At 45.9% G+C, this 25119-nt stretch overlaps 2 protein-coding genes across 2 annotated transcripts; both read right to left on the bottom strand.

The window, feature by feature from the left end:
• Nucleotides 1–2834: 2834 nt before the first annotated feature.
• LOC131888687 (toll-like receptor Tollo) lies at nucleotides 2835–8279 on the bottom strand. Its single transcript, XM_059237606.1, has 2 exons — nucleotides 6052–8279; nucleotides 2835–5588 (listed from the first exon to the last, which is right to left on the bottom strand). The coding sequence occupies exons 1-2, from the start codon at nucleotides 8033–8035 to the stop codon at nucleotides 3136–3138; spliced, it is 4437 nt and encodes a 1478-aa protein (XP_059093589.1). The 5' UTR covers nucleotides 8036–8279; the 3' UTR covers nucleotides 2835–3135.
• Nucleotides 8280–18689: 10410 nt separating this feature from the next.
• Nucleotides 18690–21372, bottom strand: LOC131888691 (long-chain-fatty-acid--CoA ligase ACSBG2-like). The gene is made up of 3 exons (XM_059237610.1): nucleotides 21358–21372; nucleotides 21179–21288; nucleotides 18690–20729 (listed from the first exon to the last, which is right to left on the bottom strand). The coding sequence occupies exon 3, from the start codon at nucleotides 20706–20708 to the stop codon at nucleotides 18768–18770; it is 1941 nt and encodes a 646-aa protein (XP_059093593.1). The 5' UTR covers nucleotides 20709–20729; nucleotides 21179–21288; nucleotides 21358–21372; the 3' UTR covers nucleotides 18690–18767.
• Between the last annotated feature and the right edge of the window lie 3747 nt (nucleotides 21373–25119).

Raw genomic sequence — 25119 nt, 5'->3', positions numbered from 1 at the left:
TCCTGAGTCAGAATCCACATGAAACACCGTTTGCGCTACATATGTAGTTTAATAAGAAACCCACGCCTCACTCACAGGCATTGTTCCATTTGAAACGGAACTGCGGCTTCCCTCGATAATCCCTCATGGCTTATATCGACACAAAAACGAGCCTGCCGAGAACATTCCTCCGTTTTTTTCCCTCCAGTCTCTCGCTCCACCAGGCCAAAAAAGAGATATCTGGCTTTTTTTTCTTTATCTCCCAAAAGCTTTTGAGATTGAAAATGCAATTAAGGAAACCAAAATCCCCTCAAATTAATTACATTAGAAGAGCTGTGGCACACCAACCCGAGAGAAGGTGCAGAGGTAGCAGCTACCCCATCTATTTCCTTCCCTTATTAGATGGAACAGAGCGACGCGTTCTCCGAGGTAACACCATCCATTCCACGTGCTCCACTCCTTACAACCTTCTTCGTCAATGAGGAACTCGCCGAGAAGATTTGAAATTCTTCAAAGAAAGGCTGAAATAACAAGGAGCGAGAGCGAGAGCTTGAGCTCTTTGTGAACCACTGAAGATGGTCTGAAACGAGTATGACACCCTTCTCGTCGCTCAAATACATAAATCAGTTGATAAAAAAGTGAACCCAGGCAGAATTTCTCCTCTCACCCATGAGTCTTGCTCCGATGCAGTCATGTTCCCTGGGTTGACAGTTTTTGCTGATAAGGCTCTGGTTCATCAAAGGAACCTGGCGGTACCTACATTTCACCAGTGGTTCTCTGCACCCCACGACTCAACCATTCCGATGATTAAATCATACCAAAAAACTGCCTTCTGGCTTGATATAGTAGATTCTTGATTTTGAACCTTTCCTTGGAACAACGTCACGGATCCGTTATTTTGTCATCAGGAATATAAACTCGGGAAATATGGTCGGCCAAACGCCGCTCCCCCCAAAAAAGTCCTTGCTCACTCAAGTGAGACTTTATCTTTTGTGGGCACAAAAAACAGCGGAATAAAAAGCCCAGCCAGCAGCAACGTTGCTAAACAGGAAAGCAGGGACTTTTTTTCCATATTTGGAGGAACAAAACAAAGGCTGTCCGGGTTCTCAGATCCCTTGACAGAAATTCAATCATGTGTGAACAACCGATTCAACCCGCGAGATCTGATCTTCAAGGCTATATGATGCATCAATCTTGGAACTTGGATTACGCCTAACTGAGAGGTAAATGAATGAAGGAGGCCGTTTCAAATCGTAAATCGTCTGGTTGTAACTCATTTCCTCCCTCTCGTTCAAGTTATCGCTTATTTTAGGTGCGCCTATTTGGTAATTCCGCTATCCCCCCTCCTCCTTTTCTTTCTCCCCATTCTTGTCGTTCCCCGTCAAGTCTTCAATAATAACGGCGACACCAAAGAATGACGGCTTACTCGTACTCCTCACTTCTTGCTAAGTTGGCAATCATGGCTGTTGACGGATCTAAGAGCATTCTGGACATTTTTATCACCCAACGGTAGAGTCGAGAGGTTTTTTATTCTTACTTTCATCCTCTGTCTCAAGTCACCAGTTATGTTGTAAGCACGATCAAGTGGACATAGGAACAGTACGAGTTCATACAATCGAGACCTGATTCTATTGAGAGAGGCCAGAAGTTGGTGGGGTGAAAAAGTCCTGAGCACTTGAATCGAGTTGGTGGATGAGCGCTATAAAGTTTTAATCAGGCACTGAGAGCAATTAACATTTATGGCTCATGTCGCTTCGTCCAGAGTTCGTTAGGTCCCATAAAGAGAGTTGTCTCCAGAGAGAAACCCGCTCGACCTCGTTGGCGGCGACTATTTTGAGTGCAAACAGACACTTTTCCACTTCAGGAGATCGGGAGGTTTTGGGTCCACATCCAACAAGTTTATTCACTTTACAAAAGCGGATGGGGACGAATGAGCCGGGCCTGGAGATTTATGGCACTTCTTAGGACTGTGGAAACTCACTCCAGGGTATGTTATAATACTCAATGGGATAGATTAACACTCCTAAGGCTCATCCGTTACACATCTGGAAGTCCACAGCCTCTTTAAACGTCCCTTTGCGTCCTAGTTCTTCAAACTGTCAAAATATGCTCCCACCATGTCGCATTTCAAGTCAGAGAGAGGGGAAAGCTCAACTAAACTGGGCTGAGTTTCATTTCTTTGGGAAAAGCATGAAATAATAGCGGTGTTTTTTCGAGGGGTATGCAGGGAATTAAGAGTGAACAAAGAGGCCAACCAGAATAGCTGGAAGAGCAAAAAGTGGGGCTGTTGGGCTGTTGGGCTTTCTAAGTCTCTTCATGTTTGCTAATGGCCTCCACAGACGTTCAAGAGAGGAAAAAATTTAATTGGTGGCTGCCTCAGCACAACAACCCAAAGAAGGGCCTCGTGAATGGCTGACTTGGACAACCCATTGACCAAACCGTGGCCTTCGGGGACTGAGAAAGAAAAATGATGTCGGACATTACCACATATTACGAGGGAGTCTCAGTCAAACAACAAATAACATTTCTCAGCTCGGTTCTATTACGTACGGTACACAACCGGCGTTACTACTCGATAGAGCGTCGAGAATGAAATATGATAATCAACCCCTGGCCATAATTAAAAAAAATCTCAGTGAGTCACTGTCCAGACTCAGCTAGATTTGTATTTTATTATAGATTTATTTTATCAGCCCAGAGTCCAATTATGTGCCCCTTTTTCGCGTCAATTAATACAAATTACGGTCGTATGTACGACAAGGAAAAGAAGAACGAGGGAAAACTAAGTAGCTTGTCTAGTAGTGATGAAATGTCTATTGATAGTTTTAAGAATGATTGTATACTTTTCCGAGCAATCTTGAAGTGTTAAAGCTTTGTTTATTTTCTTTAATTTCATGGTTGTAATCGGATGATGGACTAGAGATAGAGAAGGAGTGTCAGAGCAACTTTGCAATAATAGAAAGACACTTTACATTGCATTTCTCAGTGGACAAAACGTTGCTGCTGGTGTTGAACTATTGTGATTGAACGGATACAGGAGAACAAATGGAAAAAATACGTAGTAGATATCACAGCCTAAAGGGAGGGGGGGGGGGAGGGGTGAGGGGGTATATCCTTTGCTCGAACCAAAGACTAGTGGATCTCCATGTTTGCATGTCAAACAAATTGTCTGGGTATCCTGCGGGAGTGATTGGTGGCTCGGCCAGTTTTGGAAGCTCCGTTCTCCAAGAGATTGGCCTCGGGAGGACTCATGTTTTTGCGGTCTCTTTGCGACGGCATTGGGCTGCCATGATGACCACTCCCCATGCCTGCTCCTTGGGCCAAGGGGGGCATGGTTTGTGAGTTCACGTCGACAAAAGGCACAACACGCCCATTGATATTGCTTCGAACGAGGGTGGCTGGAACAAACTGACCATTGGGCAGCATCACATCCAATTTCCCCAATGTATCATACATTTGTGGCGGAAAAGGGTCAGTCGCCGATGATCCACCCGAGGGTGACCGCGTCCCATTATTCCCAATGGACCGGGCCACGTCTGGGTCCAAGGTGTGGTAGATGTGTTGGTCATTGGGGTGGTGCATGTTATTCTGGCCGACTGGTTGAAACACATCCCCAATGGTCTGATACATATGATGGTCGAAGAATTGGTCCGAGGCCAGAGGGTTGGCGAGTACATTACCATGCGAGGCACGACTCGAATCAGAGCTCCCATTTCCCCCTGCCAATGTGTGTGGTGAACCCGTGGATCGAGTGGACTCGGAATGAGAAGAGTTGTTTGAATGCAAAAGCCCATCATAATGCTGCCAAGTATTGTTCCCAACTCCTCCAACTCCTCCAGCTCCTCCTCCCGGCTCCCCATTATATTTGTTGTGACCGGAGCCAAGAGGCACTGGCGAGCCATTCTCGGCCTTCAGACTGGAACTGCGAAGTGCCATGGTGTTGCTATTGGTGATCCTTTTGGCTGGCGACACATTTAGGTTCCTTTTATAGGCTTTGGTGGTTGATTTGCCGGTATCGGGCAAGTAGAATCGCAACTTGTTCCAAAAACCAGCCTCATTCCACCGAATGATGGGACCGGTTTTCAGGAGCATATTGATCTCAGGCGAGGATGCCAGGTCCAATGGGGAGGGTTCCTCCAATATGACTATCACAGGCTTCAGTTTCTTCATTAGCCCTGGTTGTTGCTGAAGGGCCAACCTCATCTGTCTCCAATCCGACTCCAAATAGGCTCTTGACACGATCAGCACGTGTTTCGCACAAAGCTGAGCGATCCCTGGAAACGTGTCGGAAATGGAACTCGTATTGGGAAGATCCCTGTGCTGAAGGCAAAGTTTGTAAGCGGGATTTTTCCCTTGGCAATAGGCCTGAGTGGAACTTTGCAACCCTGGCTCGGTGGGCTCCAATTGAGGGAGAAGGATTTGTTGGACAAAGTCCTCATCTTTCAGTGAATAGCTAATGAAGGCATCATACAGTTTATCCTGAGCACACTTGCCACAAGGGTCCATGACACGCACTCCGTATTTGGAGTGAAGCCAAACTCGAAGCGGAGTGCGGAAGACAAAGACAACCAAGGAGGTGCAAAGCAGGATGACACTAATGGCGATTATGAGCGATAAGATGGGAATGAACCCAGGGATGGCAGCCCGCCCATGGGCAGTGCCGCTCTTTTGATACGTCACTGCGAGTGCATCCAAGCAAGTGACGTTTTCACTTAACTTCACGACATGATCCTCACTTTGGCAATAGACATCCGCGAGATCCTCCAGAAGTTGGCTGGAGCGTGAAAATTCTTGAAATTGTTGCACAAAACTGCACTCGCAACTCCATGGGTTTTGACTCAAGCTGATGTCCGAGATGGAGGGTAGAATCTGGAGCTCCCACACCGGGTAGGTTGTGAGTAAATTGCCATGCAGATGAAGAACCTCTAACGAGACCAAAGCCGAGAACGTGGCCTCATGAATGAATATGAGTCGATTGTCCTGCAAGTGGAGTTCCACCAGTGAGGTGAGATTGGTGAACTCGAAGCCACCCAAGGTTTGAATCAAGTTATCCTCCAAATGTAGCACTTCCAACTCGGTCAGACCATTGAAGGTCTGATTGTTGATGGCCTCAATCAAGCTGTGATTCAGGTAGAGGGCCTGCACTCGTTTACGGCCAATAAAAGCCTGGCTTTCGAGAGTGCCCGTAAAATTGTTCCCGTCCAAATAGATCGAGGTAGCATCCATAGGGATTAGAGGTGGAATGTCCTTGTGACCTCTCATCGAGCACTGGATGATATTTGCCGACCAAGTCGAGTCATGGAAGCATGAACATCCCTCAGGACATTGCATGCGACAATCACAGGCAAAGAAATCACAACATAGGCACAAAGCAAAGCAATGAGCCTGATACTGACACACGAATTGATCGGGATGCACTTGCTGGATATGAACCGTGCTCGTTGAGCTCTGATTGGGATGGTTGTTGTTCAAGCGACATTGGATTTGAGCCAAATCCGCGATTTCAGGATATTGGCCACGATGATCCATGTCATTGATGTTCTGGAGCCATTCCATCTCACAATCGCACAGAAACGGGTTGTCCTCGAGATAAAATCGAGGTACGGACTCTGGAAGACCAATTGAAACACATGCTCTTATTTGAACTATCGATTTGGACAAGGGGGGGGGGGGGGGGGGGTAAGGGGGGCTTCAATTGAGCAGCGTCAATTTGTCAACGTCAAAAAGCGGCTTCGACCATTCCGCTCATTTGCAAATCAAACATTTATGAAAACCTCGTCCTCTGTCGTCCTTTGTGTTCTTTTCATTTAGACTCGATGAGGAGAATTTCAAAAGGAATGAGCGCAAGTATACCAAGTCGAAGACTTTGAAGATTTCAAGTCCCGGTGTACATGTATGTATGGTCGTATGTTTTAGTTCATTCATTATACTCCGTTGAAATAATGAAAAGAGCGAACGGGTGTGTGTGTGTGTACGAGGGGGAGAGGGGGGCTAAACGTAGAAAGATCCACGCACGTGGTTGTGGTTGGAAGAGCACGGAAGACATGACGGAAGAAGGACATGCTTGCTTACCTGAACTGGTGGACAGGTTGATGGCCAAGGCTGGTAATTGAAATTGCTTGATTAGATTAGAAGTCAAGTCCACTTTCCTCAAATTGGATTTATTCTGGAAAGTTCCAGGCATCACATGCTTGATCCGGTTGTGGTCGAGAGCGGCGAATTCGATACTTGAGGGTAGAGAGAGTGGCTCCAGTTTCCTAATTCGATTGGAACTGGCATCCAGCGTTTTGAGGTTGAAGCCCTCAATCAGTTCAAAATAGTTGCCCAGATCTTCAATCTGATTGGCATGGATGTCGAGCCATTCCAAGTTCTTGGGAATGAAGGCATAGTCGAACCATTGGAGGCGATTGGCGGACATGTTAAGCCACTTGAGCTCTCCCAAAGCGGCCATGATCCCATTAATATCTTTGAGTTTGTTATTGTCCAGGCGGAGCATCCTGAGATGCTTGAGAGAATTGAAAACACCTTGCTCAAGCTCTTGGATCTCATTATGAGCCAAATTGAGCACTTTAATGTTTGGCACAGGGCCAAAGATGGCATCCGAGATGTTAGCTATTCCATTGCCAGATAATCGAAGAGCATCAATGTTTTGGAGACCACTCAAAGAATCGTTCCGAAGGACCGAAATGGAGTTCTCCCCGAGGTCTAATGTCTTCAACTTAGCCAAATGGGATAAGGCTCGAGTTGGAACTTGGGTAAAACCATTGTCACTCAACTCAAGGTCAATGAGGCCCGAGCAATTCTGTAGAAGATCTGGCTGCAGATTCTCAATTCGGTTGTGATGAAGAGACAATGAGCTCAACACGGACAATCCTGCAAAAGCCTTGGGATCCAACGAGTCCAGTTGATTATGTGACAGGCGCAGGATATGAAGATTGTACTGGGATAAGAATGTGTTCCCATCGACTGCGTACAGCTGATTGTGGCTCAGATCAAGGAGTTGGAGGGAAGTCAACGGGCTCAGTAGGCTCTGATCCAATTTTGTGAGCCGATTGTGGGAGAGATCAAGGGCCACCAATCTCATCATTGACTGGAAAGTATTGGGTGTCAGCCATTCATTGGTGATGTCGTTCAGTGACAGATTCAGCACCACGAGATGCTCCATTCCGACAAAGAGACCGTGAGGCAGTCCCGCGAGCGAGTTGTTTTGCAGCTGAAGCTCCTGAATAAAGCGGCAGCAGGTGGAAAAGAGCTGTGGAGGAAGTGCCACGAGCTGATTATGTGCCAGATTGAGCCTTGTCAGCGAGCTCAGTTCCGCCAAGGCCAAGTCGTCAATCACATTCAAGTTATTATTGGCCAAGTTGAGAGACTCGAGTTTTCTCAGCTGTCCAAATGTGCGGGGCGGTAATCGAGAAAAACTGTTGTGAGATAAATCCAGGGCTCGCAAGGGCAACTTGCACGAGTGGATGTCGGAGGAGCCAAAGCCAAAGTGGGCCGTGTCTTGGAGGAAGTTCGTGGACAGATTGAGGACAGTCAGGGAGCTCAAGGAGCAGAACATGACCGGAGGAATCACCCACAGATTATTGCGGCTCAAATTCAGAGATCGGAGACTGTTGAGTCCAGTGAAGGCGTCCTCTTCCACTTGCATGCCCGTGCCCGACCATTCCGACTCCTGTGAGGACAAAGTCAGAGCCGTGAGGCCGCTCAGACCCGAAAAGGCCAAGGATGGGACACGCCGCACGGGGCAAGACTCCACGCTCAGCTGACGAAGGTCGGACAAGTATCCAAAATGGTTTGTTTTCAGAATGGAAGTGGGCTCGGACTCGCCTCCAAAACACTGGATCCGAACGTTTTGGGCTCGAGAAGCCGAGGCTAAAGACACATTGGGAGCATTCAAGCTCTCGAGAGAGCATCTCAGGGTCTCGGAAACCGCCTGGAATGAGCAATTCTGCTCAGAGTGGACAGCTGTCACAAAGAGGCACACAATTAACTGTCTCACCAATGACACGGCGAACCCCTCCCCACCACCACCGCCGCCACGATCCCTCACTCTCATATTAAGTTTCTTGAACTCATTATTCTCCACTGGACTTTTTTAAAGGGACTCCTCCCTTTTCATTAGCTCTTCGAGTCTGACTAGAGCTGGCACAAGAGGGGAACAAACAACCAGGACTCGCTCGGGTTGGTTGGTCTTCAGTTCTCACGTTGACAAGCTCACCGTTGCACCACTCAAATTTAACTGGCTTGAATGAACAAGGTCCGATCCGAACCAACGCTCACCGGCTTCTCTCTCTTGCTCTCTCTCTCTGTCTCTCCAGCATACAAAACAAGAGGGAGGGAGGACGAGGCCAGTGGCACGGCCACCATCGAGATCATCATCATCTTTCCCCCGGTCTGCACAGCTCTCCTTCTCTTACTCACTCACTTCCCCGGTCTCCACGGACTCCATGAACAACGGATGCGCCTCCATATTTGCCCGGCTTTTCAGACAGCTCAAGCCTGTTCAAGCCCGTCGATGTCTGGATTCCGTACAGCGAAAAGCATGGCTAAAGTATGACGATGATAGAGGAAAAATCAAACCGCGAGACGCAATGCACTCAGCGGTTTGAGATCGTTTTTTTGCACTCAAGCCTATCAAACTACTATACTGGGGCAGGAAGTACTTGGATCAGTGTGGAGTTTAGGGTAGAATAGAAGGTAACGGAGAGGGTTGGGATGATTGGCCAGCTGCACTTCTAGTGCTGAACAACAATTGTCGGTTTTGCCTGGTTGAGTACACAGTCGGAAAACCAGCATGTTCCATCGACCATTGCATTTCCCAACAGGAATTTTAAACAGTTGGAAACGGAATTGACCTGTTTCGTTAAAACCGCGACGTGACTCATAAATAAATGACTTAATGATCTATTCGCCAGGTTCCGAATTGGTCAATTAGTCTGACCTGATTTGACAAAGACTCCTCTTCTTTTTTATCCGTCTCATTGTGTCCGTAAACTGGGCAAAAGAGCAAACATAACATCGTGTCTCAAGGATCGACGATGGATCGATGATCTTTCCTCCAGACTGGAGGAACTACCTGCGTAGGTTTGAAAAAAGAATCCCAGCTGTTTTGTTACCCTTCGAGGATGAGAATCTTATCTTGACAAGGTGTGAACAAGTGGGGTTCTCTGCATTCTTGCGACAACTTTCCCTCGGATACTTTGCATATCGGAGCTCTCGGCAATTGCTCGGATTTCATTCATAAATTTTGCTTAGACGCGGAGAATGCCAGCCCAGGCTTGTTTACTGAGACCTCGGTTTCGTTCCTCTTGGAGGCTCCAACAAATTGAGGACTCAAGGAGATTTTTTGTTCATTAAGACAACGCTGAAAGCTCTCCATCAACAAAGGCATATTTTGAAAACACCTTTGCTGGTAAAGGAAAAGAAGACAGACGGACAGCCAGGTCAATTGTGGAACCTGAACAGGACGGATAACGGGAACAAATGAGAACATGGAGAACGTCGCTCGTTTCCAAGCCCGTCCTAAATGCGAACGAGTGAGTGGCTTGAAGTACTTGGCTGCACTCAAAAGCGTGCTTGCTCCTGTATTGTTGACAGATAATCAAGGGGTCCCTGTCAGTTTGGGGCCATTGAATATTGACACATGAGACAGATACGCATGATAAAATGGCAACAATTTGGTTCTTAATTAAAAGATATCCATCTAATGGACATGAAGTGGTTGCTTGTGAGGGAAGTAGTGGGCTTCATACCCCAGACTGAAGTGTGGCGTTTCTTTCCCCACTTTGAAGTCGGATTATCATCGTTCATTTTGCGTATTTCTCGCCGTTTTATTTCACAGATAATGATCAAAGCTAGGATTCGGTGGGTGAGAGTTGCTGGATCTCATTTCGACTTCGAAGCGGAACTCCTGGACTTTCTCGACCAACTTTTTCGGGTTTCCCTTCACAAACAACGAAGTCATCAAAGTGGGACATGTTCCACTAATTTCCTCCTCTGGTTCAACTTCAATTCCCCTAATTGGAACCGCAAAGCGCGAAGAAGGTTCAATGTTCCATCTTCACTAGAAAATGAAAAAAAAAGTAACTAGAACACATTGATGCGTTCCAATGGCCACGAAACACACCATGGACCATGGATCGGTCATTGGCGACCGATTACAGATCAGACCCCAAAACCACAGACATGCGGGAATCTGGGATAATGTTCCATCAACAAATTGTCCGCCTAAAATCACTGTAAATGAACATAAACACAAAACCAAATAAATGCCAATGGATTTTTTTCTTTATTACACTTTTATTCTAAATAATCATGATAACTTGACCCTATGACACAGAACTAATGAATATATTTCACAGTGTTTGAGGAGAAACACGTGGCAGAAACAAATGGAAATCCAATGAGCAGATGTGCCATTCTGAAAGAAACAAAATCAGCCAAGCTCCCAATTCCAGAAAATCAAAATCGATACCCTTGGCCGGAACGGAAAACGAAACGAAACGAAAGCCGATATATTGGAGAACAATTTTTCTCCGGCAAATTCGTGCAATGAAAATGCATTTGAAGAATGATGTTATGCAAATGGAGGAAGCCTGCACAACAATGGCCTTTTTCGGCATGTGTATGCTGAATTCAGTCTTGAACCATTCTTGTGATTAGTGGACTTGAAGAGATCTTGACGGGATCCAGTTTGACGGGAGAAAGAGATGCGTCTTTGTTTTCTCGTCTACGTTTAAGGGATCAAGTCTGAATCGAGGGATCACCCCAGACTGAGGAAACTGAGTAAACAGATTTAACTCCGTAATTCATGGAAATCCTTAAGGCAAACAATGTCGGAAGTTCCCTAATTCGGAGCCTGTCTCCAATCCGGAAATTATCGGTTCTCAGATGGACGGCCATTAGATTGGTCAATGCAAGACGAACGAGTATCTACTTCCACAGAACAAAGGAAATAAAAAAAAACATTTTGGTTGGATCTTGTCAATGTGTTCATAAGGGAAAGTGAAAAGACCCGACCTCTCCGGGTGTGATTTCGTGTCCCAACTGTTGAAATAATGGAATTCCCCCATTCCCTTTGATCATTGGAGCTTTAATTTGATATACTGTGAAATCAGCGAAGGGGGTGCTTCTAAGCTTCGCCGACTCACGTTTGGGTCCCTCCGAACCCCGAATCAGTGGATTTCATCTCTATTTCAATTCACATTGTGCATTGATATCAAGATTTCCCTTTGCCCTTTTAGTTCGCCAGTGAATAGAGGAACGACTTCTAGAGTTACTAAAAGAATTGAAAAGCGGAGGGAAAATAACGAGCCCCAACGATCCATAGTACCCAAAGGAACCACGCACCCGTGGCATCCCATTACTCTTGTCCCGTATTCGTTGGCTATCAGAAAAGGTGTGAGTCATACGACTCATTCCCAACTCTCTCTCAAATCGATGGGAGGAGGGGGGGGGCTAGGAGGATATCAGAAATCGGATTGTTGGCCTTTTGGAATAGTCTTCGAGTTCGGGGTCTAAATTGAAATTTATGTACATTACACTTCTTCGACGCTAGATCTGATCAGTTTGCTCTTCCATTTAGAGGGCAAATCTTGAAAACAAAAAAGCATCGAACTCATGAGTTTTTGGACTCGCTGTCGTTGTGTTTGGAGCCCAATACAGTTTCCAATCTACTTGGCACCTTCTAGAGACACCAACTCATTTATATCCATTGAATCTCATTTTGGGGTGACTGGCGCCATTCTCTGGATTCAAGTCCGCACAAGCAATGTCGGAAAATGACCGAAAGTTACAAATGGGAGGAAATCATTTGGTGGGCTAAGCCATCCCGAGGACGGGAGTGAATCATCTTCCTTAATGGCCTCTCCAGTTTCCAACCCTCCTCAGTTTGGCACACTCACCAACTCGACCACTGTGTGTTACAATAGCCTCACCACTGGACCCACGAGGGTTTTTTTTCCGAGCTGATTATGAGCCCAGGAGACCACGAGAATATAGTACTAGGTTTGGGACAGAAATGGAGTAATTCCGAGGGATTTGCACCCAAGATTGGAACAAGTGAGGGTGCGGATCAGAGAGACAATGGTGTTTGTCTTCTAGATAGAGGGGGAAGCACAGTGGTAGCTGGGATTTACGGCGAATGAATCAAAAGAATAAAAAACTCCGAGGGATTATTCCCAATCTCGCCGGGAACGGAATGAAAATACTCTCGCTATACTCAGAATGGCACCTCATCCACATGCACAAATTGGCCCATTACATAGGTTGTATTGAGAGTGATTTCGAATTGGGATTCGTTCACCAAGTTGGGCACTGTGGTTGAAATCTCAAACACCTCATTGTGTTGAGACTCGAAACGGGCGAGACACGACTGAAATGAATGACTTTTTTGCTTGGGATTGGCAGATGGAATCACTTTCATGAATACCAAATTGGGTGGGGCATAGCAAATTCCAAATGTGAGACATATGCACAGCCCCCAAGCACGTCTGAATGTGACACTATTTTGACTGAAAGCTGAGCGCTCTCCGCTCTTTTATGTACATTCAATTGTCATGGGAGAGCAGGATGAGCAACTTGAATGGCCGACCAATCTCCTCCAACCAACCAACCAACCAACCGAGTGAGCGAGTGAGCGAGCCACCAACTCTCGATAATAAATAACCACTGACTGCACGGGAGAATCGAAACCCATCGTGACATCCTTTTATTATGAGGTGGTTGAACAACATATGGTATGTCACTGGATTCCCATTGATTTTGTCATACAACACTCGTTAGACACAGTCTGACACCGAACGATTACGCGGTCTACGCGAAAAGAGCCCATCTTAAACTACGTGGATACTACAGCATTGCTTTAGGAGAAGCACTCCCCACCTGTATTTCATGATGTGCTTAGAGAGGGGTAATGAAACACATTATAGATCCTATCTGATGACGCGGAGAGGAAAGGTGCCCGCTCAACCCCGGGATTTGTGAATTGTGTGCCTTAACAGACTGTATAATCATCTCATAAAGTCTGGCGAATCTTCCCAACACCTCCCCAGCGGATTGGCTCGGGCCTCCTGTGGGTATTAACGATGCAAAACTTTTCGAGGACCCACTTCAACCCGCAATTGTGCGTGCTCACATGTGTGTTGGAGAGGACCAGCTTTTGGAAATCTGTTCAAAATCGTCGAGGGGGAACACACGGTTCTTGAAGCAGTCCAATTGAATTGATCTAGTTGGGGACCAAGGGCCAGAGGCCAGGGGCTAGCTAGCTACTGAGTTAACTGGAAGAGTGAAGTGGTTTGGCGATATTCGAGGGTTTCGCCTCCAAGAGCCAGAAACCGCAATAGATTCTGGATGACTCGAAAGAAGGTGGGTGTGAGGAATTGCACCTCGCTCGACTTGGAATGGAACGACGTGTTCTGTTGTGTAAAGCATGAAGACCGAATTGCATTTTCCACATAATTTATGAGTCTGTCAACGGGAGCGAAAGCTTCAACATGGGCAAATAAGGAATTTATATACATGCGCGTACATAGTGTAGTAATATGGGCAATATGGCGTGTCCCAAGTTTGTGCAATCCCATCATGCTTTATGACCCAATAGAAATGCTATCTGATCTGCAATATTTTGACGGGATTTAACAAAAAGAGAAGCCTCCGAGTCGTCCAAGCATCCTTCTCATCAGACATCCATACGTCAAGAGCCTCTTAAGCTGATGGTATCTTGGCTTTTGTTTCGATATTGGCTCGGTAGAGCGAGCAAAAACCACTAAGTAAGTGAAGGCATGATTCCAATTTACTCTTCAATCGAACCCTTCATCAGATAACACCACCAAACCATTTTGTCGGCATGATTCCTTTACCTGGGCAATTGAGGTCCGAGACGACCAAGACGGACTTGAAACTACAGACCAAAACCCTCCAGATCAGGGAGAAAGAACGAGGAGAAGAGGAAGAAGAAGAAGAAGATGAGTCTTCCAAGATCCAGAGGCAAATTGGCCTCACCAAAATGGTTGAAGAGAAAGAGAAAGAGGAGTAGGCGGAGTATCGTCATCTCGTCTTGCGACTCTCTCTCTTCTTGTCCAAGAGCGATAATGAGTGTTGGCCTAACCAACCATTCACCCTTTTTGTTTTTCGAGATCGTAACAACTGGGTTAAGTCGGTGATCGTGGTATGCTCAATTAACTTGAAGGCTCTGACCCTCTAATTAATGATTTCTTATCCTTGTTCGAACGAGAAGAAACAGCCGATTCTTGAGGGTCCTTGATCAATGGTTCGAATGTAATGAATTTCACCGTCTTAACTGCCATAGGTTACGGCCAGTCCTGATTCTTGATTGGAACTACGTGTAGAAGCGAGTTTCTCCTTCAGCACCCGTCAGCAGAAATGCCAATTGGCATTACGAATTCGGCTCAAATAGAACAAAGCGACTGGAAAAACCTTTGCATTAAAAATCCATTGACAAACGGGTTTCCACATCCTGCTGATCGGCGAATTTGATTATAAATCAAAACACTGAGATCGAAGCAGGCACGATGGTTGTTGAATTGAATCGAAGGCATTGGCCAATATTTGGAGCCAGTAGTCGAATCACATCCGCGAGGGGAAATCGATATTGCATCTGGATAGTGAGAAACGGGCTCCTAAAATCGTGAAGACCACCATTCTTTCCAATGGATGTTACTAATCTTGGGTGCCGAGTAATTGGATTAGTACCCGCTGGTTCGCTTCGCTCAACTGTATCGTCCGCACCCAAATTCAAGGATCAACCCCATGGCTATGGAAACCAACAACCACTGACAGGATTGGCCCAACCCCAAGTGCATATCGAGGCGTGGTGTCTTGCCTGAATGGCATCGGAATAAAGTTCGCAGTGGGCTGGAAAAAGGTGTCGAAAGATTAGTTAAGATTTATGGGGGAATATCACTGCCATAGAGGAGATATATGAGATTAAATTGCAACTGGCCATTTGTTGTGACAAATGTCCATAACGACCTTGCACCTCATGTTTGGGAGCATGGATGCTGAGATTTCTAATGAATCGCACTCTCGTCGACCTGCATTCATGATACTCTGAACAAGATTTTTATGAACGGATCTATCTATTGCTCTCACCCAACCAAGGGAAGGTCTAACATCTTCGGAGATGGAAAGTAATATGCCCGCGTGAGACCTGATTATGGGACAAAAGGCGAAATAATAAGCTTTTAAGCGCTCTTAAGGTTATCAAGATTGTGTTTAGCATACAAATGAAGTTTGACTTTCCTGCTCCAAGAGGTGAAGTGAGCTCAGAGGGTGGATGGGTCTTAACTTGTGCATTTCCACCGTCTCTCTTTCTGCCAGCATGCTGCTCCTGTTGAAGAGGAGAAGCGCTCTTTGTTGGAGATCGAGTGTCCCTTTGGGATGGATATATCGGAGAGAGTAGACAGCAGGAACAAAAGTGCAATAATCTATTGGTCGACATTATCTCAAGGAAAATGAGATCTTCTTTCACTTCCAATTCGACCATTGTAACAGTAACAGGTTTTCCCGACCAGTCAACAAGGCCCTTCGATTTCCAGAAAAGGGGGGCTGCATATAGGCTGTAAATGGTTGGTCCTACTTTAATGCCAAATTTGATTTGAAATCGCGGAGAAACCATGCGGTCAACTGGAGGAGGACGAAGACGAGGATTGTATTTCCACAACGAAATTGGTACGCGCCGAAAATGGCTCATAATTATTTTTAACACCTCTCCCACATGAGCGACCTGGCGTTTTGAACATTCCGAAGGTGTTTTTTCGTCTTTCCAGCTCCTCCTCTCAACACGTGGTAATGATACACCCTGATTTCCTCCACCCTCTCATAAACTATTCAGAGAGCTTAGAGTTGGCTGTCCAAGGAAATTCACAATCCTAAAAATATTTTAGCCCCTTCGCCCAACGCCCCATCAAGTACCAACGAATTGTTCGAAGACGACTGTTTGTGTGGCTGGTTGGATGGAGGCTGGGTCTCGTTGGGTCTTTCATGTGTGAAAGAGGTACTTGAAGCAACACCCCCTTGGACACAAAAAGCAAGGTAGTCAGTTGTCTCTGGTCCACCCTTCTATTGTGAGTGGTGCATTTACAAAGGTGCCTTTCATGCACATCTATTAAGACAGAGGGCTGATTTCCCTTTTTCCTTTTGTGGCTGAATATTCATTGGAATATTCATGGACTCCCAGATCCGTCATCTTCGAGCTTCCAAGCTGAGGCAAAATCACGCAACCTCGGGTCCAATTCTCCCCTGGCCATTGACCTCCGAACTAGATACTCTGGATAGATATTTGTTTCAATCCGAGGTTTCTTCTGGGTTTGCGTATTGTTGTTCTTTTCCTATTGATGACTTGGACTCACGAGAATCTGAGAGAATGAATGTTCATTGAACTTTGAGTGACAAGCCCTGAGACAATGGTGATGACAATCACAATCCTTTGGAAACGACTCAAATACTAATCAGTGTGGCCATCAGAGACAAAAGTGGCAAAAATAGAACATCATCCTTTGGCCCTCCCGGTGCCCGGCTGTGAAACATCTACCTAGAGCTTTTTCCACCGTATCAATCCTCGCATCAATGATTCGGAGACGATGGTTATCAATGAACATGGGACATGGCATCTGCCTTGAGTGGATTTTCCTCTACTTACTCATACATCACACACATCTTTAGGTGGAGAATGGATTGGTTGAGCTGGTGAGAGATGGTTTGAATTCAAATTCCCAATTTAACTGCACAGGGTTCCTGGTGGGCTCACCGACAGATGCTGGTAGATTGATGCCTTATAAATGTAGATTGCTGGAATATCCTGATGGTTGGAGAGACCCAAGACGTCCCAATTTGAGATGCTGTTGGTTTTTCTCGCCGACCTCGACTGTGAAACCAATTCATCAGACGGGAAGCACCAACGGAAACACACAAAAAAGATGCTCAACTCTAACCCGATTTTTTTATCTCAAACAAAGAAGAGCTTTAGAGTCCTTTAGTAGTGCTCACACAAACAGGTACCTTAAAATCTCAACAATTGCACTGATTTTGATTTCATTTCTCACGTTGTAATTATGCCCAACCGGGCCTAATGAGCCGCCATAAGAACTGGTTCGTTATGAAATGTCTAGGTTGATAGATATTAAAGATAGATCGACTGCCAAATTCAGACCCAACCCAGTGCACAAAAAGTGCTCAAGTCACATGCAAACTAATCAAAGGCAACCTTTCTTGTCACTCCTCCCGCGATTTCCAAGCACATGCAGGCGCACCACTGAATTATCTTGTATATCGTAGATGGCATCACTTTAGGGTGTATTTGGTGACTTGCAACTTTTTTCCTCCTTTAACTCCGAGATTAATTAGGCAACAAGGGCAGGGTGTCACTTGGCTTAATGGTCGAAGGCGGAGGAGAACCACGACCACAACTTTACCCACTAGTACATTTTGGGTGGTGAGAAAGAGTCTCGGGTAATTTGAGGAGACATTCGAGATCCTATGGAAGGCAAAGCCAATCGCCGTTGCTTGGCTTGGTTGCTCGTATGTGGACCAGGATTATCCGAGCCACGTGGGTGTAAAAGTTAATTTAGTTCAATATAGCCAGCAATTTGGTAGCCCATTGATGGAGAACTGCCTAGAAGCTCTTGGTGGTGGCGACACTTGCATCGCTTCACTCTCAAAATGCAGACCCAGAGTCCAACTCCTTTCAAGATCTAGTGTACAGTACGAGCGGTACGAGCACAGTAGAACGGTGTACTTGCTCTCAAAAACGTCTCCGTTGAAAAAGTGTTCTGTTCAGCCGAGAGCTGGGGCCAAGTTTTCAGAGTGCTTTCAAAAGATGACGTAAACTTTCATTGTCCAAAGGGATTTTTTCAATTTAGACCCAACCTGAAAAGGAAGGGAAACAGGATTTATTCACGATCCCAGTCGAGCTATTACCACTTGGCCGAACTGATCTCAGTCTTGGATGATGCGTTGGAGTTTAGAGCCACGAGTTCTCTCTAGTCAAAGCATTTTTCACAAGGACACTTCGGCCATCTTGTTTTGGATTGTTCTCCAGACGTGATTTACACTTAATGAGCGAATCTACAATCATCTGTAAATCCAATCAAGTGTCCCTCTTCTTTCCAGCACTGCCTGTCTCATTAATAGACATCCAAGTTATTTATGGCCTTTTGTTCAAACCGTCCAGTTCACAGGGGCCTAGACTCTGTATTTGGAAGGCGGAGGAGCCGGAGAATTGTATTTAACTGTGCTTTGATTGTATTGATTCAGTCATAGCTCATTTCGCTCTTTATTTATCGTGTAGCATGGCACAGTAATACAAATATGGTTCTACGTCAGAAATGACCAGAACAATGCAATCCAACTCCCAAGAGGTGAGATCTGCTCGAGTAATTGAGAAGAAAGCGAATTGACCTTGGTTTTGGTTCCCTCCATGGCACCTGGCTTTGTGTAATGACCTTTCCTAAAGGCCGGCAGGCGAGAAACGAGAGTGCTTTCAAAGGGGACCTTTTCTGATGTTGGTAAAAAGGGGAGGGGAAGGGGGGGGAAGGAAGTACGTACTACCGTGTGACTGGGCTAGCCAAATGGAGAGAGAAATGAGGTTCTTTCACATGCTAATCATTATGGGCCCCTCTGTCATTTAGCTCCCTTCTCTCTCCATCCTGTTCAGAGAGGGAACTTAAGGAGATTGAATTACCACCACGGAATTGGATACGGGGATCTTTGTATTTCATCTTCTACGCACTGGGTTCAAGGGTTCAAGGGGAATGCAATGGCTATTCTGCTTATCGATATATGCCTGAAATGAGAAGGCCGTAGTTCTCAAGGACGGCGTGGCGTTTGAGTTTCATGGTGGGACCGAGCTCTCCACCAGGAATGCTGAAGTCCTTGGTGATGAGTTTCCACTTCTGGATGCGTTGAGCGTTAGAAATGGCCTCTTCATTGGCCCGATTGATGCCCTCTTGAATGGCTCGCCGAACCGTGTCATCATCAGCGGCCTCAATCGTGGTCTTGGCCTTGCTGCCCAAGCTCTCCAACCATTCCAGAACGGGGGGGATCAACGTGTTCAAAGGCTCCATAGACTCCGCGTCCACTTCGACCTTCAGCGTCAAGACACACGAGAGGAACTTGCGTTGATCGCCAATCACCATAACATTGCTCACGGCGGGTAGATGCTTCTTGATAGCATTTTCGATGAGAATTGGGGCAACATTCTCGCCGCCAGCCGTGATCAAGATCTCCTTCAAGCGACCCGTGATGAAAAAGAATCCATCTTGATCTTCTCTCCCAATGTCACCGGACTTTAACCATCCGTCTTGGTCGAAGGTGGCCTCGGTCTTCTCTTCGTCGCCCAGGTATCCCATCATAATGTTGCGGCCTTTCAATCGGATCTCCCCCTCTGTGGGATCGATTTTGGTGTGGAACCCGACAATGTCTTTGCCGATGCTCCCGACGCGTTGCTGGTTCTTCAAGTTCGTCGTTTGTGGACCACTGCATTCGCTCATGCCGTAGATTTCCATGATCCTCATATCCAGACTCATAAAGTATTCAATGACATCAGGGGCTAGAGGAGCTGCGGCAGAATAAAAGACTTCGCAGTTCTGGAGTCCCAGTGCGGCTTTAACCTTTTGGAACACCAGCTTCTCAGCCAACTTGTACTGAAGAGATTTGGCATTGGTATTATTGTTGATCACGTTCTGGTTATGGGTGAAACCCTGGTGCTTGGCCCATGTGCCAATGGTTTTCTTCAGGCCTGAATTGGCTTTCCCAATCTCGATCATCTTGTCGTGGATCTTCTCCCAAACTCTGGGCACGCCCAATAACAACGTCGGAGCGACTTCTTTCAGGGTATTAGTGAGCGTCCCCTTTAAGGCATCTTTGTCCGCAAAGTAGGTGGTTCCTTTGAGAGTGATCATGAGGAAAATATCCGTCACATTGGCAGCCACATGACTGAGCGGCAAATAACTGACGATGGTCTCATGGCCAATCCTCAAACCAAAACCATCTACCATCACAGATGCCGTGTACGTCACGTTGTCATGAGATAACATGACCCCTTTGGGCGGGCCAGTGGTTCCAGATGTGTACACCAGATGGCAACACTGATTTACGTAGATGTCTTCCAATCTGTCGTTCAAAGCCTTGTCCGGTTCTTGGTCACCCATTTCGAGCAATTGCTTCCAACTCAAAACTCCTTCCACCGTAGGAGTACCCATGTATTGAACAATAGCTTTGAGCTCGTCCAGCTCTCCTCGGACAGCCAGGAATTTGTCCAACTGCTTCTGATCCTCAACCACGACGATGTTCATCTTGGAGTCATTGGTGATATACTTGCAAGCTTCGATGCTGTTGGTGGGATAGATCCCGGTGGCGATTCCATTGGCACAAACTGCAGCCAAATCCGTGATAAACCACTCCGGAGAATTGAAGCCAATGATGCCCACCGCCTTTCGAGGCTCAAGGCCGAGCTTGATAAAGGCCTTGGCCACCGAGCGGACCTCTTTTTGATACTCGCTATAGGTCCAGCTCTTCCAAATGCCATCGCGTTTCACGGACATAGCCACCTTATCCGGGGCCTCCTTGGCCGCATTCTCAATCAGTTCGGGTATGGTGATGGGTGCCTGGCTATCCGGTTGGGCGTCTCCGATATGAAGCTTGACGCCCTCATCTCTCTTGGTAGCAGTGAAAGTATTGGCCTCAAAGATCTTTGAAGACGAGGAACTCATGGCTGATAGATCCCCAAACAACTGGAAAAAGGTATGCTCGTGAATTGTGATCTAACACAACGAGAACGAGACACACAGAGAGGTGCACGGAACCGGTCTTTTGGGGAATGTGTATCAAGTGTAATATGCCCCTTGGCGTGCGGCGTGCACGTATGTGTGTGTGTGTGTCCAAGTTTAGTCTCCGATTATTCTATCCTTATCTTATCACTCCCGGCTTTTGACTGACTCACTCACTGACAAGCACCAAGTGAAACATGAGCAAGTTCAGAGGCGCATTAACAAAATGGGAGAAACATTCACTTGTTGCTGGCCCACTTGTTCATGATCATGCTCTGTGGATGGACTCACTCACTGACTGACTAACTGACTGACTACCTACCTAGAGAAATTGCATGCACAAACCCGGCCCACACGGCAGAAACACAACTCTTGGCCGGCATAAATACAAGACAGGTGAATGAATACTGTACCTCGTTCCGTGCTTCTTGGACGACCAGCGTCTTGGTCTTGCTCGCAATGACTGCTTGGAAACTCGGGCTCCAAATCACCGCAATTAGGGCACTCGCTCCGATTCCAGAAGCTATTGATCGGAACGGTTCATGGCTCTGTACTTGAGTTAGTATTATATCCTATGAGCTACAGTACGTACAACAATCAGTACTGTAGTACGGCCAATGTTCAAGATTAGAGATTTCCTCGAGTGAACTTCCTCTTCTCCAGGATTTCTGGATGGTGATCACTTGATGAATCACCTTCGCACTTCAGGATAGGGGGTCAAGAATCTGGATTATTAGCGCTCGCTCCTTTGGGAATTGTTGTTTTCGACACAAGGCTTTTTTCTGTAGTTATGCTCTCTAAATGTGGATTAACTGTGTACACTCGATAGAGAACAGGTGATTTTTATTCCTGCAAGGGAGCACACGCCATGATTTGGAAATCATACCTGGCTTCTCATTAATATTGTATTCCTATGTTCGACCTTCCTCCTTTTTGCCTCTTTAATCTGCAGAGAGAATCTCGTCGAAAAGTTCCAATCGCTTCCTAGACCATTCAAGTTCAACCGTCTTTTCCATGTTGAAATGAAGTTTGGATTGAGTGAAAGGGGTGCATACATTAGTCATTTTTTATCAGCAATTATGGTGTTATGTTTCAATTGCACTTCTAGAAAGGAGTCGAATGAATTATTTCGCAACTAGATCTGTTATCTTGAATGTGCAAAGTCGAGTGTTGCATTTACAGAATCGATTTAGCTTAAAAGGGCTTTCTAAAAAGGGTTTAGATAGAGTCAAAGAAAAGGGCAGAATTGACAGTGAACTATGTACATTAAGTTCAATCAAACAAGTCAAAACTAAATGATTTGTTTGCCCTCGTAAAAGGGCGCATTAGGAATAGGCGGGAATAGGCCTCGATGTTAAGCTAGACCGATGCACAATTACCTCCTAGTCCATGTATAGTTCAGAGGTCCAAAGTCCGACAGATTCAATGTGAACCCCAAATTGTTAGCATGTGCTTGCCATGTTCTCAACTTGGATTTTTATTCATTATGACATAACTGTCAGATGACTTTTTTTTCTCTCCGTCTTTAACTCAAGAATTTGTTTTGTTTGAGATTTTTCACTGCTTTGTCAAACACACCAAATCGTGTGTGAATGCATTTTTTGCTCATTTTTATACCTGCGCGAACAATTTAGTACTCTCACTAGAGCCATTTCACATTTACGACTTTCAGAGAGCAAATTAAATCCCTTTAAAATTCCTTTACCAATCCTCCTCATGGCTCCTTCCACATTTCATTCGTCTCGAGTTGCTCTGATTTCCATGGGCAAATAATAATAATAAGTTAGCCAGCCATCCAACCAGCCCTTCCTCCCCCATTCTTGTCAACCGCATTACTTCGTCTCACACCCGAATCTCGGTGAATCGGGTTTATTGCTCCGATTAGTTCAGATCGGATTACGACCTGGATACGATCCAAGGATCGATCGTCTCAAACCCGAACACAAGGTTTGGCCGCTCTCTCGAAAATTGCGAACAAAAAAGTTCTTGTTGGCAGAGAGGATTCGTGGTAATGGTAATGGTCGTGGTGGTGCCATGGATCGATGATATTTGTCTAATTTTTGACACAATTCTCGTTATAAATGGCCAATTTGACGCCCGAGCAGCACCCGTATCTACCAACTCCAACTTACCCCATCATTTTAGCCACAACCCGGGATCGACTTAATCCCAGGGTTCAGCCCTCCTGGTTATATTCGGCATTGGATAGTAACTAGCAAAGCTCAGGGCTTCTACTTTAGGTGGACAAAGTCAGTCGTAGTTCCCAGCAAACAAATAAGGGAAAGTTCGGGCCAAATTGCTTTCCAGGATTAGAGCTCGACCTATTAGTGGCAGGGCCAAGTCAAATTAGCTCAACCCATTCCCATTGTCCGAATTCGATGACCCTTTGGGGAGCTGGACCTCGACTCGTTGCAATCCTTGTGTAAGCTCATATTCCCACTTTCTGCAACTCTTTGACACTTGACCGCAGATTTCGAATTCAACTCGGCAAACAAAGCCCGCTTCCATTTTGGCTGGCTTTCCCGGTCGATTCTATTTCGGTCGGTTTCGTTGTGAGAGTAAACTGATGCCCACTCCATCATGGCCATTGTGGAACATGCCACGATTACATGAGGATTGGATATTGGCCGACTTTCTTCAGTTCAAAATGAAGCTGTGCTCACAAGAGAGATTGGGAGATCGAGAACGAGAACGAATAATCATTAACATTTGCGGCTGTGGGAAAACTCACAGGTGAAAAGGTCTGTCTTTTCCTTACTCTGTCTCTTTTGTGCGAGTCTAATTGCATTTGTTGTGAAGTGAAGATGGACAAGATGAGCAGGAGAGTCATCCAGCAATTTGAGACAAAAGCCAAGAGCAACGAATTAGTATCGTGCTGACTCTACCTCATCTGGGATTCTCAGTCAGACAAGAGAGAGACACTCTCAAAACTCAAGTGGAATCCATGTCCCATTGCGGTGACCAGATAAGAGTCATTGAGTCAATACTCTGCTCTGCTCGTCATCCAAATCACGTTTCAAGTTCGGCACATTTCTTATCAAGTTCCGGCGTAAACCCCTCGCAAATTCACTTTTATAGTGAACGAGGATCGTCTAAATACTCTTGACAGTAGAGATGAAAGGGACGGAATATAGGAGGATAGGGAGACCAATCTCGTTTCGATCCTCGTCCTCGTAGTAACACCAGGAGATCATCGTACCTCACTGCACAGGGAGTGCAATTTGGACCAAGTTGCTCATCCTTTCAAGTTCAGAGTTCGTCAGTTTGAGGGACTAGAAACAACGCAGTGAGTGATCAGTCTTGGTCACACAAATAAACTTCAAACTCATCACAGTTGAGCACAATCGTAATTAGAGGAGGCTATGGATCGGCGCCTTGACCAGAGCGTTGGATAAGACCGTAGAGGCTTCTCTGGCTGCGACCAGATCTGTCCGTCACTTTCAATTGAAGTGGGCAGGGTTGACAGCTTAGGATATCGGTTAGATTGATTGAAGTCAATGCTCTTTGAGTTTGTGGAATTCTGGTAATGAGCAAAAGATTTACTGGACAATTTCAGAGAACACACATTCAAAATAGTTGGAAAAGTAAAGAGTGAGTGTCACAAGAAAAACCTTTATTTAGCGTTCTCACCTCTTGATTGTTCCGAAAACAAAAGGGGATTGCTTCATTTCTAATTGGTCTAGCTTCGAGTGAAGTACCTGATTTCGCACTCACTCACTCACTCACTCGCTCACTTGCAATTCCCGTCCACTCCTCCGTTATCTAGCATTGGACATATCCCTACCCTCTTTGTTCGCCTCCAGACACAATGTAATAACTTTCCTTCAAAGCCTTTCGACGCTTTCCCGGAGTGGTCCATGAACTACTTATGAATTCAACCCGAGCTAGTAGTTCTGCCTCTCGTCTTGTTGCAGATAAACATCTATATAAAAAAGAATATTCCAGTGTTGCCCTCTCACTTAAACTTCAGTTTACTCCCGAGTCATTACTGTCAGAGTTTACTTGCAGCCTCCTTGAGGCTAAAACGAAGGCAGAAGCCAAAACAAGAAGCTTCATTGTGCTCCAATGTGCTGGTTAACCGGCTCACGGCAACGATGTCAGTTCATGTCAGTTGGTGTAAAAACAAGATGCCAAAGGTACGTGATGAAGAAAGGGTGCAATAGACGCTCCTTGGAGGACCCCTATTTCTCTGTACGTTGCCAACAACAAACTTGGCAAGAACATAATCTGAGAGAGCGGCGGGGATGAGCATCTCCGTATTTTCTACCCCCTGGCCTCAGTCAAATATGGGTATAACCGGGTGTCGAAGCAGAGTGAACATATCACTCATCACCGCCAGAGAGGGTTTATGGTT

Source organism: Tigriopus californicus, chromosome 10 (assembly GCF_007210705.1).
Source record: "Tigriopus californicus strain San Diego chromosome 10, Tcal_SD_v2.1, whole genome shotgun sequence".
Lineage (NCBI taxonomy): Eukaryota > Metazoa > Arthropoda > Copepoda > Harpacticoida > Harpacticidae > Tigriopus > Tigriopus californicus.
This window is presented reverse-complemented; position numbering and strand designations above follow the sequence as displayed.